General features: G+C 33.4%; 1 protein-coding gene across 21 annotated transcripts in view; it reads left to right on the top strand.

Moving 5' to 3' along the window:
- LOC105495692 (syntrophin gamma 1) overlaps positions 1 to 14,623 on the top strand; it is an 893,014-nt gene that overhangs the window by 863,874 nt on the left and 14,517 nt on the right. Inside the window, exon 19 of one of the 21 annotated variants that reach the window (XM_071068273.1) lies at positions 8,491 to 8,576. The exons of the other annotated variants lie outside the window; for them this stretch is intronic. Within the exon in view, the coding sequence (XP_070924374.1) occupies positions 8,491 to 8,559 (69 nt within the window). The 3' untranslated portion in view covers positions 8,560 to 8,576. The remainder of the gene's footprint in view (positions 1 to 8,490; positions 8,577 to 14,623) is intronic. 21 annotated transcript variants of the gene reach the window in all.

Here is a 14,623-nt window from a genome sequence, read left to right as displayed (position 1 = left end):
AGTTTCTTATTTGAACGTAAGGACTGAATACATAACACGATTAATGGAACACTTTGGATGCTCAGTTTTTCAAAGCTCCTGACTGAAGAATTCATGATGTGTTGTTCTTTGCATTTCAGAAGAGGAAGGCCGGTAATCTAAATGAATCCCTGTTTGGCACTTGAGTCTTATAAGTAAGGTCTGTTAATATTCACAAGACTGGGGAGGTATTTGGGATCAAGGCTCTCTTTCTGTCTTGTAAATAAAGGATCAGCTTTCAGTCTGTCTGGCTTTCCACAATCTCTGACTCCCTCTGGTATCTGAAACCAAAGGTTTTCTAAAATTCCAAGATCCCTTTTCCTCTCATTTCCAGCTGTACAAGGCACTGGCTGTTTAGACTACAGAGAAGACAAACAAGGTTGAGGTAGAGCATCTGCTTCATAGCACAGGTCTTGCAAAAATTTGTGTTTGGAGTGCTTCATGCTGTAAAATAGGCCGAAGTAGATAGAAATAAGTTAGGGCAAAAACTGAACTCACATTTGTGCAGGTGTGTGTTTATGTATTACTTCCATAATAGCTTATTTTATGTGAAATTTTATTTCAAACTAATGATTGAATTGAGAACAGGAATGTGTGGTAAAGAAGATATCTGGGCAAGATAGTGTCTCTCTCTCCCTTAGAAGAGATTTTAAACTCCTGGGAATCACTGAGGATTCTGAATTATTTTTATTTTTCATAGATATATTTTTTCTCCTTGCATATATTTTTCAAATGTCCTACTCTCCATCATAATAGTGAATTTCTCTACCCATTTGTAGAGAAATCTCTACTACATTTTGTCTCTCGTGGTAGACTGTAAAATTTACATTAACATCTTATAGATGAAACAAATCTATTAACTGCCTCCAAAGTAGTAGCTGTCAAAGGGAACATGCCTATGGTATGCAACATTTTGTTTTTTCCTTTTTGTCAAAAGTAATCATTTACGAAGAGAAGAATTGTACATAAATTTTTAGTTAAGTGACCTATTTAAGAACATTTTGAAAATCAGAATTTTAAAGTTGAAGACCTTCTGGAAGCAATTTCCCAGGAGGTAAAGTAACAAAACACAGAGTGTAGTAACCAAGTACTGTATTATGTTCTCATAAGTAATTGTAGCAAAAAACACCATCATCATGAAAGCATTTAAGGTTAGAAATAATAAATTGCATTTCAACCGGAAAAACAGAATTATCCTGAAGCTATACATGTGTCTATTTATAATTATTTGCACAATGAAGTAAGACTAACTGTATAAATTTAGGTCTCTCCATGCCCCAAGTAAGTTTCTTAACTGCAGTTGTCATGCCACCTTAACATTTACGGACACAGGTATCAAGATATTGGCTGACATATTTATATTCACCAAATAATTTAATACGAGAAGATCCGTGTAAACATGATATAAGAGATACAAATATCTTATTTTATTTACATTAATTTGAAAGAAATAAACCAAATTTTATTAAACATTGTTCTATTACATGAAGATCCTAAAAGAACGTAAAAGATTTTGAAGCAAGCAGTTTAGCAGAGATAGGCAATGTAATAAGTTTCTATTTTTATTTGCCAAACTCAGTAATGGGGATCAGGAGATTGAGATACATAATAAACCAATAACCCAAATCACAAAGAGTACAGGTTATAGTCCTTGGAAACCCATAAAGTAGAGGAAGAGAGTAAAGGATCAAAACAATAGGTTGCATTCTGATATATGCCTATAAACCCTGGAATGCAAATTAATTGATACTTACAGACCATAAACATTTTGCAAATTACTGTGCCTTAGGCATTTTAGAAATCAAAAGTGAATGTGGCCTGGATTTTCAGAAGGGCACACTAAGGACGTCTGAAATTCCACTCTTCTGGAAAGGCAATGAGAAAATATTCATAATTATCAGAATCAATGTTATTCAGAATTGTGAAATAAATGTTTGGAGTAACCATACAGTATTTTTTAAAAACAAAACAAACTTCAAATTTTGGTAAGAATGGAGAGCTTCCTACTACCCTGTCCAGACAACCACTGTGACCTTGAAAATATGCATCCTAGAAAACATGGTAGCTAGCTATAAGACCCAGTACCTCAGAACCCACTGAAGGATATGGACTGGGCTTGCAGATTCTAAAAAAGCACAATCCCAAGAAAATCATAATCATGTGACCTATCTGGAAGCTCCCTAGAGAAATCAATTTGCAGGCTGCTATGGTTTTAATATGGCTTGTCCCCTCTGAAACTCATGTTGAAATTTGATTCTCAATGTGACAGTGTGGGGAGGTGGGGCCTACTGGGAAGTGTCTGAGTCATGGTGGTAAATAATGCCTTCTTGTGAGAATGGGTGGATTCTCATTCTAGAGGGAAATGGATTAATTCCCATGAGAACTGGTTGTTAAAACAAGTCTGGCTTCACAATTTTCTCTCTCTTACTTCCTCTCTACAATGTGGTCTCTTTGCATAGTCCCACTTCACTTCCACTTTCTACCATGAGGTTAAGCAACCTGAAGTGGTCACCAGATGTGGCTACCCCACCTTGAATTTTCCAGCCACCATAATCAGAGACAAATAAACTGCTTTTTTTAAAGATAAATTATCCAGTCTCAAGTATGCTGTTATAGCAACACAAATGGACTAAGAAAATTGGCATGCAGAGTAGGGTGTTGCTCTACAGATAACTGAAAATGTGGAAGTGGCACTGGAATTGGGTAATGGCTGGTGTCTGGAAAAATTTGGAGGAGACTAGAAAAAGCCTGTATTGCTGTGAATGAGATCCTTAGGGTGATTCTGGTGAGGACTCAGAAGAAGACAAAAAGATGAGGGAAAGTTTGGAACTTCTTAGAGATTCATTATGTGGTCAGAACCAAAATGCCATTAGAAATATAAACAGTAGAAGATATGCCTATTACACTCTTGCAAAGAACCTGACTGCATTATGTCGATTCCCTAGTATTTTGTGGAAGGTCAAACTTAAGAGTGACTAATGTTTGTCAGAAGAAAACTTCAGGTAGTAAAGCATTCAGGCAACTGCATGGTTGCATTTAAATGCATGCAGTAAGATTTAAGAGCAAAGACATGACCTAAATGTGCAATTTATCGTTAAGAGGAAAGCAGACTGTAAGGATTTAAAAAAATTGCAGACTGGTTATATAAAAAGAAAAGGCATGTTTGGAAAGGGTGCTGAGCGTTGGGTCCAGTGAGTAGTTGCTAAAGAGATTAGCATAGCTGAAAGGAAACCCAGTGCTAATAATCAAAATAATGGAGAAAATCCCTAAAGGCATTTCAAATATCTTTGAGGCCAGTTTCATCACAGGTTGAGAGGCCTAGGAGGACAGAATGGGTTTTGGGGACAGACCTAGGCTGCTGAAGTCCTGTGCTGCCTCAGGATGCTGCTCTCCACATCAAGAGCAGCCATGGCTCAAGTGGCCCCAAGTAAGGCTCAGGACTCTGCTTTGAAAGGCACAAACGGTAAACATTGGCATCCACATGGTGTTGATTTTACAGGACTGCAGAATGTGAGAGCTATGGAAACAAGGCTTTATTGATTGAGATTTCAAAGGGTGTATAGAAAAAACTGCAGGCCCAGGCAGAGACTAGTCACAGGATAGAGCCACCACAGAGAACCTCCCAGAGGGCAATGCTGAGTGGAAATGTGGAGTTAGAGCTCTACCAAGTCCTCACCAGCACAAAGCCTAGGGGAGCTACTGGGGTCACCATCAAGACCTCAGAATTATAGAGCCACCAACACCGTGTAATGCCCACTGAGGAAAACTACAGGCACCAGACTTCAATCTATGAGGGCAGACACATGTGCGACACTCAACAAAACCATGGGAGTTGAACTGCCCGAGACCTTAGCACACACCCTTCACACCCATGTACACAAGGTGTGAGATATGGAGTCAAAGAAAATTATCCTGGAGCCTTAAGATTTACTGTCTGCCCTGCTGTGTTTCAGACTTAATATAGGGCCTGTCATTTATTTCTTTTTGTCTAGTTTTCTCTTTTAGAATAGGAATATCGACTAAATATCTGTTATACCATTTTATCTTGGAAATAAATGTCTTGCTCTTGATTTCACAGTTCATAACTACAAGGAACTTGCCCTGAATCTCAGAGGAGAATTTGAACTTTGGGCTTTCAAGCTGATGTTGGAAAAGTTAAGACTTTTGGGACTATTTGGAGGGAATGATTGTATTTAGCATTGTAAGAAGAACATGAGTTTTATGGGGGCAGAGGTGAAATGCTTCACTTTGAATATGGTTTGTTCCTCTTAAACTCATGTCAAAATTTGATCCCCAATATGGCAGTGTTGGAATGTGGGGCCTAGAGGGAACTGTTCAGGTGGTGGGGGTAGATTCCTCCATAAATAAATTAATTCCCTGCTGCAAAGGTGGGTGAGATCTTACTCTTGTGGAAATGCCTTATTTCCCACTGGAGTGGGTTGTTAAAAACAGTCTGGCTTCCTTAGTTTCTCTGTCTTGCTTCCTTTCTCAACATGCGATCTCTTTGCACATGCCCACTCCACTTTCACTTTCTGACATGAGGTGAAACAGCCTGAAACCTTCATCAGATGCAGCTTTCCCATCTTGGACTTTTCAGTCACCAGAGTAATGAGCCAAATAAATCTCTTTTTTTCTCTAAGTTACCCAGCCTCAGATATTCTGTTATAGCAACACAAACAGACTAAGACACAGACCTTGTCATTACTTGACCTTACTCAAACCTTTCTCATTGGAAAGATTACTAACCTCAGTATTTAACAATCAACAGTAGTTGTTTAAGATTACACCTACTTGAATTGGCAATACCAGTTGTGGCAAGAAAGACGCTGGTGTAAAACTTAAGATCTGAGGAATGAGATTCCAATGAGGGACTTTTAGAAGCTCCAATACATTCCTTAGAACCTGGAAGAGCGCATGAATGTGCCGGGTGCGCAAGACGAGAACAGATGCCCTAAACTCTCCATTTCTGGCTGACCTTAAAAATCTGTGCAAGAAGAAAGTAAAGACTTAGAAAGAGTTGCACATTGCCGGAGCACTAAAGAAGTGCCACAAAACACACACAGAGCCCAATGGAAAAGTTGTAAGACTTTGCTTCTAGTAATTTACAGAAATATTGATCAAAACAATAGATGACCAAGAAGCTAAATAGACAAAAATAATCTGTTTCCTATCAGTGAAACAGATAGGAAAACAACAACAACAAACTGCAACAGCATCAGACTCTTGGGAAGAAGGAGAATCTGATTTCCAAGAATATTCTTTGAATTACCAGTTTTAAACAAAAATTATGTGACATTGAAAAAATTCTCAAAATTGTGGCTTTTCTGTAAGAAAATACACTCAATAGAAGCTTTCTCTGAGGAAAACCATCTGGGGCACTTACTAGTAAAATAATTTAAATTGCGAATTACAAATATATTAAGTGGTCTAAACAAAGCTATGCCCAAAGAATTAATGTTTGACCAAATAGAAAATGTTAGGAAAGATAGAAGTAATGAAAAGAATCAAATAAAATTCTTCAGTTGAAAAGTACAATTACTGAAATTTTAAAAATTCTTAGATGAACTGAACAAAATATTTGAGTTTATGAAGAAAGATTAAGAGAGTATTAAGTGTTCACTATATCTCAATGTCAATAGGGCAACTGAGATTATCCAGTCTAAGGAATAACAAAAACATAAATGAAGAAAAATAGCAGAGTCTCAGAAGTCTCTATGGCCACGTAAGTTATACTGTCATATATGTAAAGGGAATACCAAGAAAACAAGGAGAGACAGGGATAGAAACAATATTTTAAGAAATAACAGCTGAAAACTTCTCAAATTTAATATTACTATACATATTTGAAGAGCTCAATGAACTCCATGTAGAATAAAAACAAAGACGTACAATTATCATGGTTGACCAGCAAAAGGCCAAAGAATCTTGAAAACAGCAAAAGAAAAATGACTCACAACATGCAAATAATCATTAATAAGAATAAGAGCTCATTTTTATAGTAAGCTGTGAAAGTTAGAAGGTAATAGAATAACACATTTAAGTGCTGAAACAAAAAGGGTGTCATTTAAGAGGTTCTTATTCAGCGAAACTCACCTTCCAAAATGGAGGAGAATTAAATCATTATTACATATAAAAAAAAAAGAACATTTGCCGCTAGTAAATATACACTACAGAAAATAATTTTTAGATAATAACTTGAATACACACTTACAAATAATAAAAACACTGTTAAAGGTAATACATAATTCAATATAAGTGACAGTATAAATGCATTTTTATTGGTGTTATACTTCTAACTGATTTAAAAGAAAAATTCATAAAATGATAATTATATCACTGTGTCTTTCAGCTTGTAATGTATAAAGATGTAAAGCGTATGACAATAATAACACAAAGAAGTGGGGGGAACAGAGTTTTATAGAAGCAAATTTTTGAGCACTATTGATACTGTCATTATTCTGAACTAGAATATTTTAAAATATTATTATATCCCTCCAAATAACTAATAAAATAACTAATGATAAAAATAGGAGAATTAAAATTATATCTATATAGTATATATTTATATATAATTTATATGAAAGTATATACATATACACATGTACATTTATAGTGGTATAACACCCAAAATAAAAATAGTAATGGAAAATTAAAGGAATAAAAATAAAAATTTATGATGTAAAGTGAATATAAATGTCACCATATCTATAATTGCATTAAAAGCAAATATATTAAACATTCCAACGGAAGGCAGAGATTAACATAATAAATTTCCTTAAATGATGTAACTATATTATGCTCTCATGAGAAATAGTTTAAATTTTTAAATTGAAAAGTACTCTAGTATATATATGACTACAATCAAGATATTGCCAATGAAACAGTCAAAGCAGAACACCTGCACCCTGACCCTGTTTTGTTTTTATCGTTATTCAGTTCAATGTATTATTTTATTTCTTTTGAGACTTTTTTGTATGTAATGGATTATTTATAATTCTGTGGCTTCCTTTTCAAGTGTCAGAAATTGTTTTTGTTTGCTTTCTGTTACTGATTCTTCTGTGGTCAGAAAACACACCTTCTATGATTTAATTATTTTAAATGTATTGAGATTTGTTTTATGCCCCCAGTATGGTCAAGTTTCTACAGAAACTTGCAAATAATGTATATTCTATTTGTGTTGTCCAAAAGTTCTAAAAATGTTAGTTTGATCTTGTCATTTGATGGTGTTTTCTAATTCTTCTATATTCCTCCTGACGTTCTGTTTTACTCTTTACCAGTTGTTAAGAGGATGTTGAAGTCTTCGATGTAATTGTGTATTTATCTATTTCACCTTTCAATTCTATCAGTTTCTGATTTACATAGTTTGCATCTAAGTTATTTGATGCATACATATTTAGAGTTGATATGTTTTTCTTATAGATTTATACTTTTATTATTAATTAATTGGTCTTATTTTGTCCCATAATTTTCTTTACTTTGAAGTTTAGCTCATCTAATGCTAATAGAGTCACTAGTCACTTTTCTTCATAAAAATATGCATGATATATCTTTTATCAGTCTTTTACTTTAAATATAACTGTATCATTATATTTAAAGTGAGCTTGTAGATAGCATATATTTGGGTCATGTTTTTTAATCTATTCTGCCAATATCTGTGTATTGATTGGTGTATTTAGATAATTTACTTTCATTTTAATTATTGATGTGCTGACATACTTATCATTATATATTTGAATTTTGTTCTTTTTTCCATTTTTCTGTTTTAATTTTTCTGCCTTCATGTGCCTTTTTTGAACATATTGTTTTAGAAATCAATTTCATCCACAACGTTTTTGAGTGTACTTTAACATATACTGTTTTTAGTGGTTACTCTCAGGGTTACATTTTGTATATATCTTCATATTCTAGTGAAATCAACATCTTATCAGTTAGGTGTAGAAACTTTAACATATTATGTCTCTTTACCTACTTTATATTTTACATTTTATAATATATAATATATTATAGTTTATAATATTTATATATTATATTTAAGCATATATTAACATATAATATTTATTATAAATATAGTTTATATTTATAATATATAAATATATTATGTTTTATATTTCATATTTTATACTGTTCTTTATATAATATTTTAAAATATTTTATTTACATATAATAAGAACCAAATCAGACAATGTTACAATTTTTGTTTCAATACCCAAGTATAAATTAGAAAACTCAAAAGCAGAAATAAAATATTTATCAATCACTTTTCTTACCATATTCTTTCTTTCTTCCTAAGTTCCAAGATAGCTTCTTTAATTATTTTCTCTTTTTGTCCTTTTTAAGCCATGTTTTTAGGATAGGTCTTATTATCAGTTTACTTTGTTTATCTTTAGTTCAGAATGTCTTCATTTTCCCTTGATTTCTGAAACACTGTTTTGATGGATATAGGATTCAGGATTGACAGTTGTTTTCTTTCAGCAGTTGAAAAATCTTGTGCCACTTCCTTCTGACTGTATGATTTCTGATGAGAAATTCTCTGTCATTTGACTTGTGTTCTCCTATAGGTAAGGTTTTATTTCTCTCTTGCTGCTCTCAAGACTTTTTGCTGTCTAGTTTTCAGAAGTTGACTATGATGTGTGTTGGCAAGGATTTCTTTGAGTTTATCCTCTTTGTGTTTCACTTAGTCTCTTAAATCTAAAGAATTTAGTCTTTCACAAATTTCAATGAATTTTCCGCTATAATTTCTTTCAATATTTTGCAGTTCCTTAATTTTTCTCCTCATTTTTTGGACTCTGAAGACATGAATAGTACATATATATATTTGTTTTAGTCTCACAGTTCATTGAATAGTCTTTCCTTTTTTCAATCTTTCTTATACCGTTTATTCTAGCTGGTTAATTTTCACAATTCTTTTATCCAGTTCACTGATTCTTCTGTTCTCTTCTTTCTGCTGTTGAGCCATCTATTCAGTTTTTTATTTCTGTTATTATATTTATCAGTTCTAAATTTTTTTTAAATTTATTTATTATTATTATACTTTAAGTTGTAGGGTACATGTGCATAACGTGCAGGTTTGTTACATATGTATACTTGTGCCATGTTGCTGTGCTGCACCCATCAACTCGTCATTTACATCAGGTATAACTCCAAATGCAATCCCTTCCCCCTCTTCCCTCCCCATGATAGGCCCCGGTGTGTGATGTTCCCCTTCCTGAGTCCAAGTGATCTCATTGTTCAGTTCCCACCTATGAGTGAGAACATGCGGTGTTTGGTTTTCTGTTCTTGTGATAGTTTGCTAAGAATGATGGTTTCCAGCTGCATCCATGTCCCTACAAAGGACACAAACTCATCCTTTTTTATGGCTGCATAGTATTCCATGGTGTATATGTGCCACATTTTCTTAATCTAATCTGTCACTGATGGACATTTGGGTTGATTCCAAGTCTTTGCTATTGTGAATAGTGCTGCAATAAACATACGTGTGCATGTGTCTTTATAGCAGCATAATTTATAATCCTTTGGGTATATACCCAGTAATGGGATGGCTGGGTCATATGGTACATCTAGTTCTAGATCCTTGAGGAATCGCCCTACTGTTTTCCATAATGGTTGAACTAGTTTACAATCCCACCAACAGTGTAAAAGTGTTCCTATTTCTCCACATCCTCTCGGGCACCTGTTGTTTCCTTTTTAATGATCACCATTCTAACTGGTGTGAGATGGTATCTCATTGTGGTTTTGATTTGCATTTCTCTGATGGCCAGTGATGATGAGCATTTTTTCATGTGTCTGTTGGCTGTATGAATGTCTTCTTTTGAGAAATGTCTGTTCATATCCTTTGCCCACTTTTTGATGGGGTTGTTTGTTTTTTTCTTGTAAATTTGTTTGAGTCCTTTGTAGGTTCTGGATATTAGCCCTTTGTCAGATGAGTAGATTGCAAAAATTTTCTCCCATTCTGTAGGTTGCCTGTTCACTCTGATGGTAGTTTCTTTTGCTGTGCAGAAGCTCTTTAGTTTAATTAGATCCCATTTGTCAATTTTGGCTTTTGCTGCCATTGCTTTTGGTGTTTTAGACATGAAGTCTTTGCCCATGCCTATGTCCTGGATGGTACTACCTAGGTTTTCCTCTAGGATTTTTATGCTATTAGGTATAACATTTAAGTCTCTAATCCATCTTGAATTAATTTTCATATAAGGAGTAAGGAAAGGATCCAATTTCAGCTTTCTACTTATGGCTAGCCAATTTTCCCAGCACCATTTATTAAATAGGGAATCCTTTCCCCATTTCTTGTTTCTTTCAGGTTTGTCAAAGATCAGATGGCTGTAGATGTGTGGTATTATTTCTGAGGACTCTGTTCTGTTCCATTGGTCTATATCTCTGTTTTGGTACCAGTACCATGCTGTTTTGGTTACTGTAGCCTTGTAGTATAGTTTGAAGTCAGGTAGCGTGATGCCTCCAGCTTTGTTCTTTTGACTTAGGATTGTCTTGGAGATGCGGGCTCTTTTTTGGTTCCATATGAACTTTAAAGCAGTTTTTTCCAATTCTGTGAAGAAACTCATTGGTAGCTTGATGGGGATGGCATTGAATCTGTAAATTACCTTGGGCAATATGGTCATTTTCATGATATTGATTCTTCCTATCCATGAGCATGGTATGTTCTTCCATTTGTTTGTGTCCTCTTTTATTTCACTGAGCAGTGGTTTGTAGTTCTCCTTGAAGAGGTCCTTTACATCCCTTGTAAGTTGGATTCCTAGGTATTTTATTCTCTTTGAAGCAATTGTGAATGGAAGTTCATTCCTGATTTGGCTCTCTGTTTGTCTGTTACTGGTGTATAAGAATGCTTGTGATTTTTGCACATTAATTTTGTATCCTGAGACTTTGCTGAAGTTGCTTATCAGCTTAAGGAGATTTTGGGCTGAGACAATGGGGTTTTCTAAATATACAATCATGTCATCTGCAGTTCTAAAATTTTTATTTTATTCTTTTTTATGTCTTTTATTTCTTCCTAGAATTTCTGTTTCTTTTCTGAGACTTTCTACACTTTCATTTGTTATAAGCATGGTGATAATCACTTATTGGAACAATTTTGTGACTGCTTTAAAATATTTGTCAACTGATTCTAAAATCTATGTCATCTCACTGCTGGCGTCTTTTGAATTTTTTTCCATTCAATTTGAGTTTTCACTGGTTCGTGGTATGATGAGTGATCTTCTATTGGAATTAAACATTTTTGTTATTTAGTTATGAGATTCCAAATCTTACTTAAACATTATGTTTTATGCAATTTCCATTGATACAGCTTTATCAAGGTAATGGAGAGTGCCATGTTGCTCCTGCCAGGTAGTTGTAGAATTTCAGGTTTACTACTTTACCTCCATTGGGAGTTGAACAGTGGGCTCTTCACAACTACTGTAAAAGAGTAGGAGATCCAGTTCCCCAGTAGGCTTTCACAGATCCCACCCTGAGTAAGGTGGGTGGATTTATCTCACTAATATTTACCTTTAAAGTTTCCTTATGTTTGTTTTACATATAATATGCAAAGAATTCAGTCCTACTTAGTGGGAGTAAAAGGGACAGATATGTCTACTCCATCTTCCTAGAAGTAGAATTATCCAAGCTTTACAGCTAAACACACATGTAGGTTGCAAATAAAAGGATACAAAAACATATATCTTGCATACAATAATGAGAAAATAACTTGAGTAACTATAGTAATTTTACACAAAAGGTTTTAAGACAAAAATTGTTTCAAGATACTAAAAAGGGCATTTTTTAGTGAAAAATGAATCAGTTTTTCAAGGAGATATAACAATTATAAGCATATTTGTGATAATGACAGAGTTCCAAAATTTATGGAACAAATGAGGTGAAATCAAAGAGAAAATGGAAAGTACCACCAGTTAGTTATAGACTTCAATACACCATTTTAACTAGTGGATAGAACAATGAGGCAGAAAAGTAACAGGATATTGACTTGGTCAGCATGGTAAACAACCAGATATGCTGACCTGTTTAGACTCTCCACCCTATTACAGAAGAACACACATTTTTAACCACAATACAAGCAACATTATCTAAGACCACGTATATGTCAGGTTATAAATCAAGCCTCACTACATTTAAAACAGTTAAAATAATACAAATTATGTTCTATGAACACAGTGGAATACAATTAGAAATGAATAAGAAAAGAACAATTGAAACATATACAAACATGAGGATACTAAAAACAAATTCCTAAATAACCAATGGGTCAAAAGGCAAATCACAGTGAAATTATAAATTATTGGGAGATAAATAACAATGAAATCTCATCATCCTAAAACTTATGCTATGCAGCTATAGTTTGTTTAGAGAAAAATTTTAACTTCAAATGTTATATTAAATAATAAAAGACTTAAATATCTAATCTTTATCAATCAGAAACTAGAGAAAACAGCAAAGTAAACACAAAGAAAGCAGGAAGGAGAACAATTATAAATTTAGACCAGAAATAAAAAGAGAATACATAAACAATTAAAGAAATTAGAAAACCTCAAATTTAGACTTTTAAAAGGTTAGCAAGAATGACAAAACTTTAACTAGATAACCAGTGAGAGAGAAGGTTCATTTTTTTTAATCAGAAATAAAAGAAAGTATATTTTAGATATTAAAAAGAAAAACATAACTATAAATAATTGCTAAAGATTTACATAATTAATTGAAGTGTGTAAACTCCGAGAATAACACCAACCAATGAAACTGACCCAAAGAGGAATAAATAATTAGAATATACCTAAAAGAAGGAAAGGTATTTAAATGGTATTTTTAAAACACCTGCCACAAGAAAAAGCCCCAAATCAAGAGGTTTCTCTGATGAACTCCACTAAACAATGAAAAAACAATTATTACCAATCTTTCACAATATTTTCAAAATACAGAAAAAGGGGAAACACTCCCCTGCTTATTTGAGTTTCAAATTGGCTTCATAGCAAAACCAAAACCATCAGATGAGAAGAAAGCCATAGATCAATATCTCTAATGGGGGTAGATGAAGCAATCTTTAACACAATTCTTGCAAACCAAATCCAGCAACAATCAAAAATTATTATACACCATGATCACTTGATATATATTCTGGAATGTATGATATATATATATGTGTGTGTGTGTGTGTGTGTGTGTGTGTGTGTCTTAAAATCAATAATGCAAAATACCATATTAATTGAATAAAGGACAAAAATACATAATCATTGTAATGGATTCAAAAATAAGAAAAAAATACCATTTCATAACAAGTATATTGAGGACAACTAAGTATAGAAAGAATGTATGTGTTCCCCCTACAATCAGGAATAAGAAAATGATGTATGCTCTCTCCACTTTCATCAACCTTGTGTTGGAATTTCTAGTCAAGGCTAGATGATACAAACTTAAATATAAAAAATGTTCACGAATTCACTAAGAAAACTGTTAGTGCTAACTAGTAAATGACTTCTGCAAGGTTGCAGCATATAATCCCAATGCACAAAAATCAGATGTATTTTTATATGATAGCAGTGGATCAGAGTAGCTAAAATTAAGAAAAAAAAATCATAATAGCATCAAAAAAATTCTAAGGAATATATTTAACCAAAAAGGTGGAAATATTGTGTACTGAAAACTACAAAGCATGGAAAGAATTTCAAGAAGATTTAAATAAGGGGAGCTACATCCCATGTGCATAAATTAGAAGACTTTATATTTTTAATATGAAAATATTCCAAAATTAATATGCAGATTTAAGAAATCTCCATTAAAATGCCAACTACCTTTTATTCAGAAATGGACAAGCTGATCTTGAATGTATATGCAATCCAGTATAGCCAAAATAATCTTGGCAAATAAGTTGGAAAGGACCCACAGTTCCATATTTCAGAACACTACAAGGCTATGGTCACCATGGCTTTGTGGTATTGTCATAAGAATGGACATATAGAACACTGAAATACAATTGAGAGTCTAGAAATGAACCTTACTTATTGTTAACTGTCTTCTGCCATGCTTTTCAACACAATAGAATGTGGAAAGGAACAGGTTTTTCAATAAACAGTGCTGGTCATCTAATCCAAAAAGTTAAGTTGGGTCCTTTCCTCACACCATAAACAAACAAACAAAAAATACTTAAAAATGAAACATGGAAATATATCTAAGAGCTAAAACTGTAAACCTATCTGAAGAAAACATGGGATTAAATTTTTGTAACCTTGGGTTTGACAATTGTGCTTACATTTCACACCAAAAGCACAAGTATCAAAGGGGAAAAGCACAAGAATCAAAGGGGAAAAAATAGACAAATTTGACTTTTTCAAAATTTAAAGCACTTCTGCTGAGTAATACTATAAAAAAGGTGAAATACAACTTACAGATTGGCAGAAACATTTTCAAATCATTTATCTGTTAAGGAGACTGTATGCAAATATATAAAAGATTTTTAGAATTTGAAATAGAAACATAAATACCCCAAATAAAAATTGACAAAGGATTCAAATTGACATTTTTCCAGAGAAGATATTCAAATTGCCAATAAGCACAAGAAATGAGGCTCAAATCATTAGTCATCAAAATGCAAATCAAAACCACAGTAAAATAC

This window comes from Macaca nemestrina, chromosome 8 (assembly GCF_043159975.1).
Source record: "Macaca nemestrina isolate mMacNem1 chromosome 8, mMacNem.hap1, whole genome shotgun sequence".
Classification (NCBI taxonomy): Eukaryota; Metazoa; Chordata; class Mammalia; order Primates; family Cercopithecidae; genus Macaca; species Macaca nemestrina.
The sequence above is the reverse complement of the archived record's forward strand: the minus strand, read 5'-3'. Positions and strand labels throughout refer to the sequence as shown.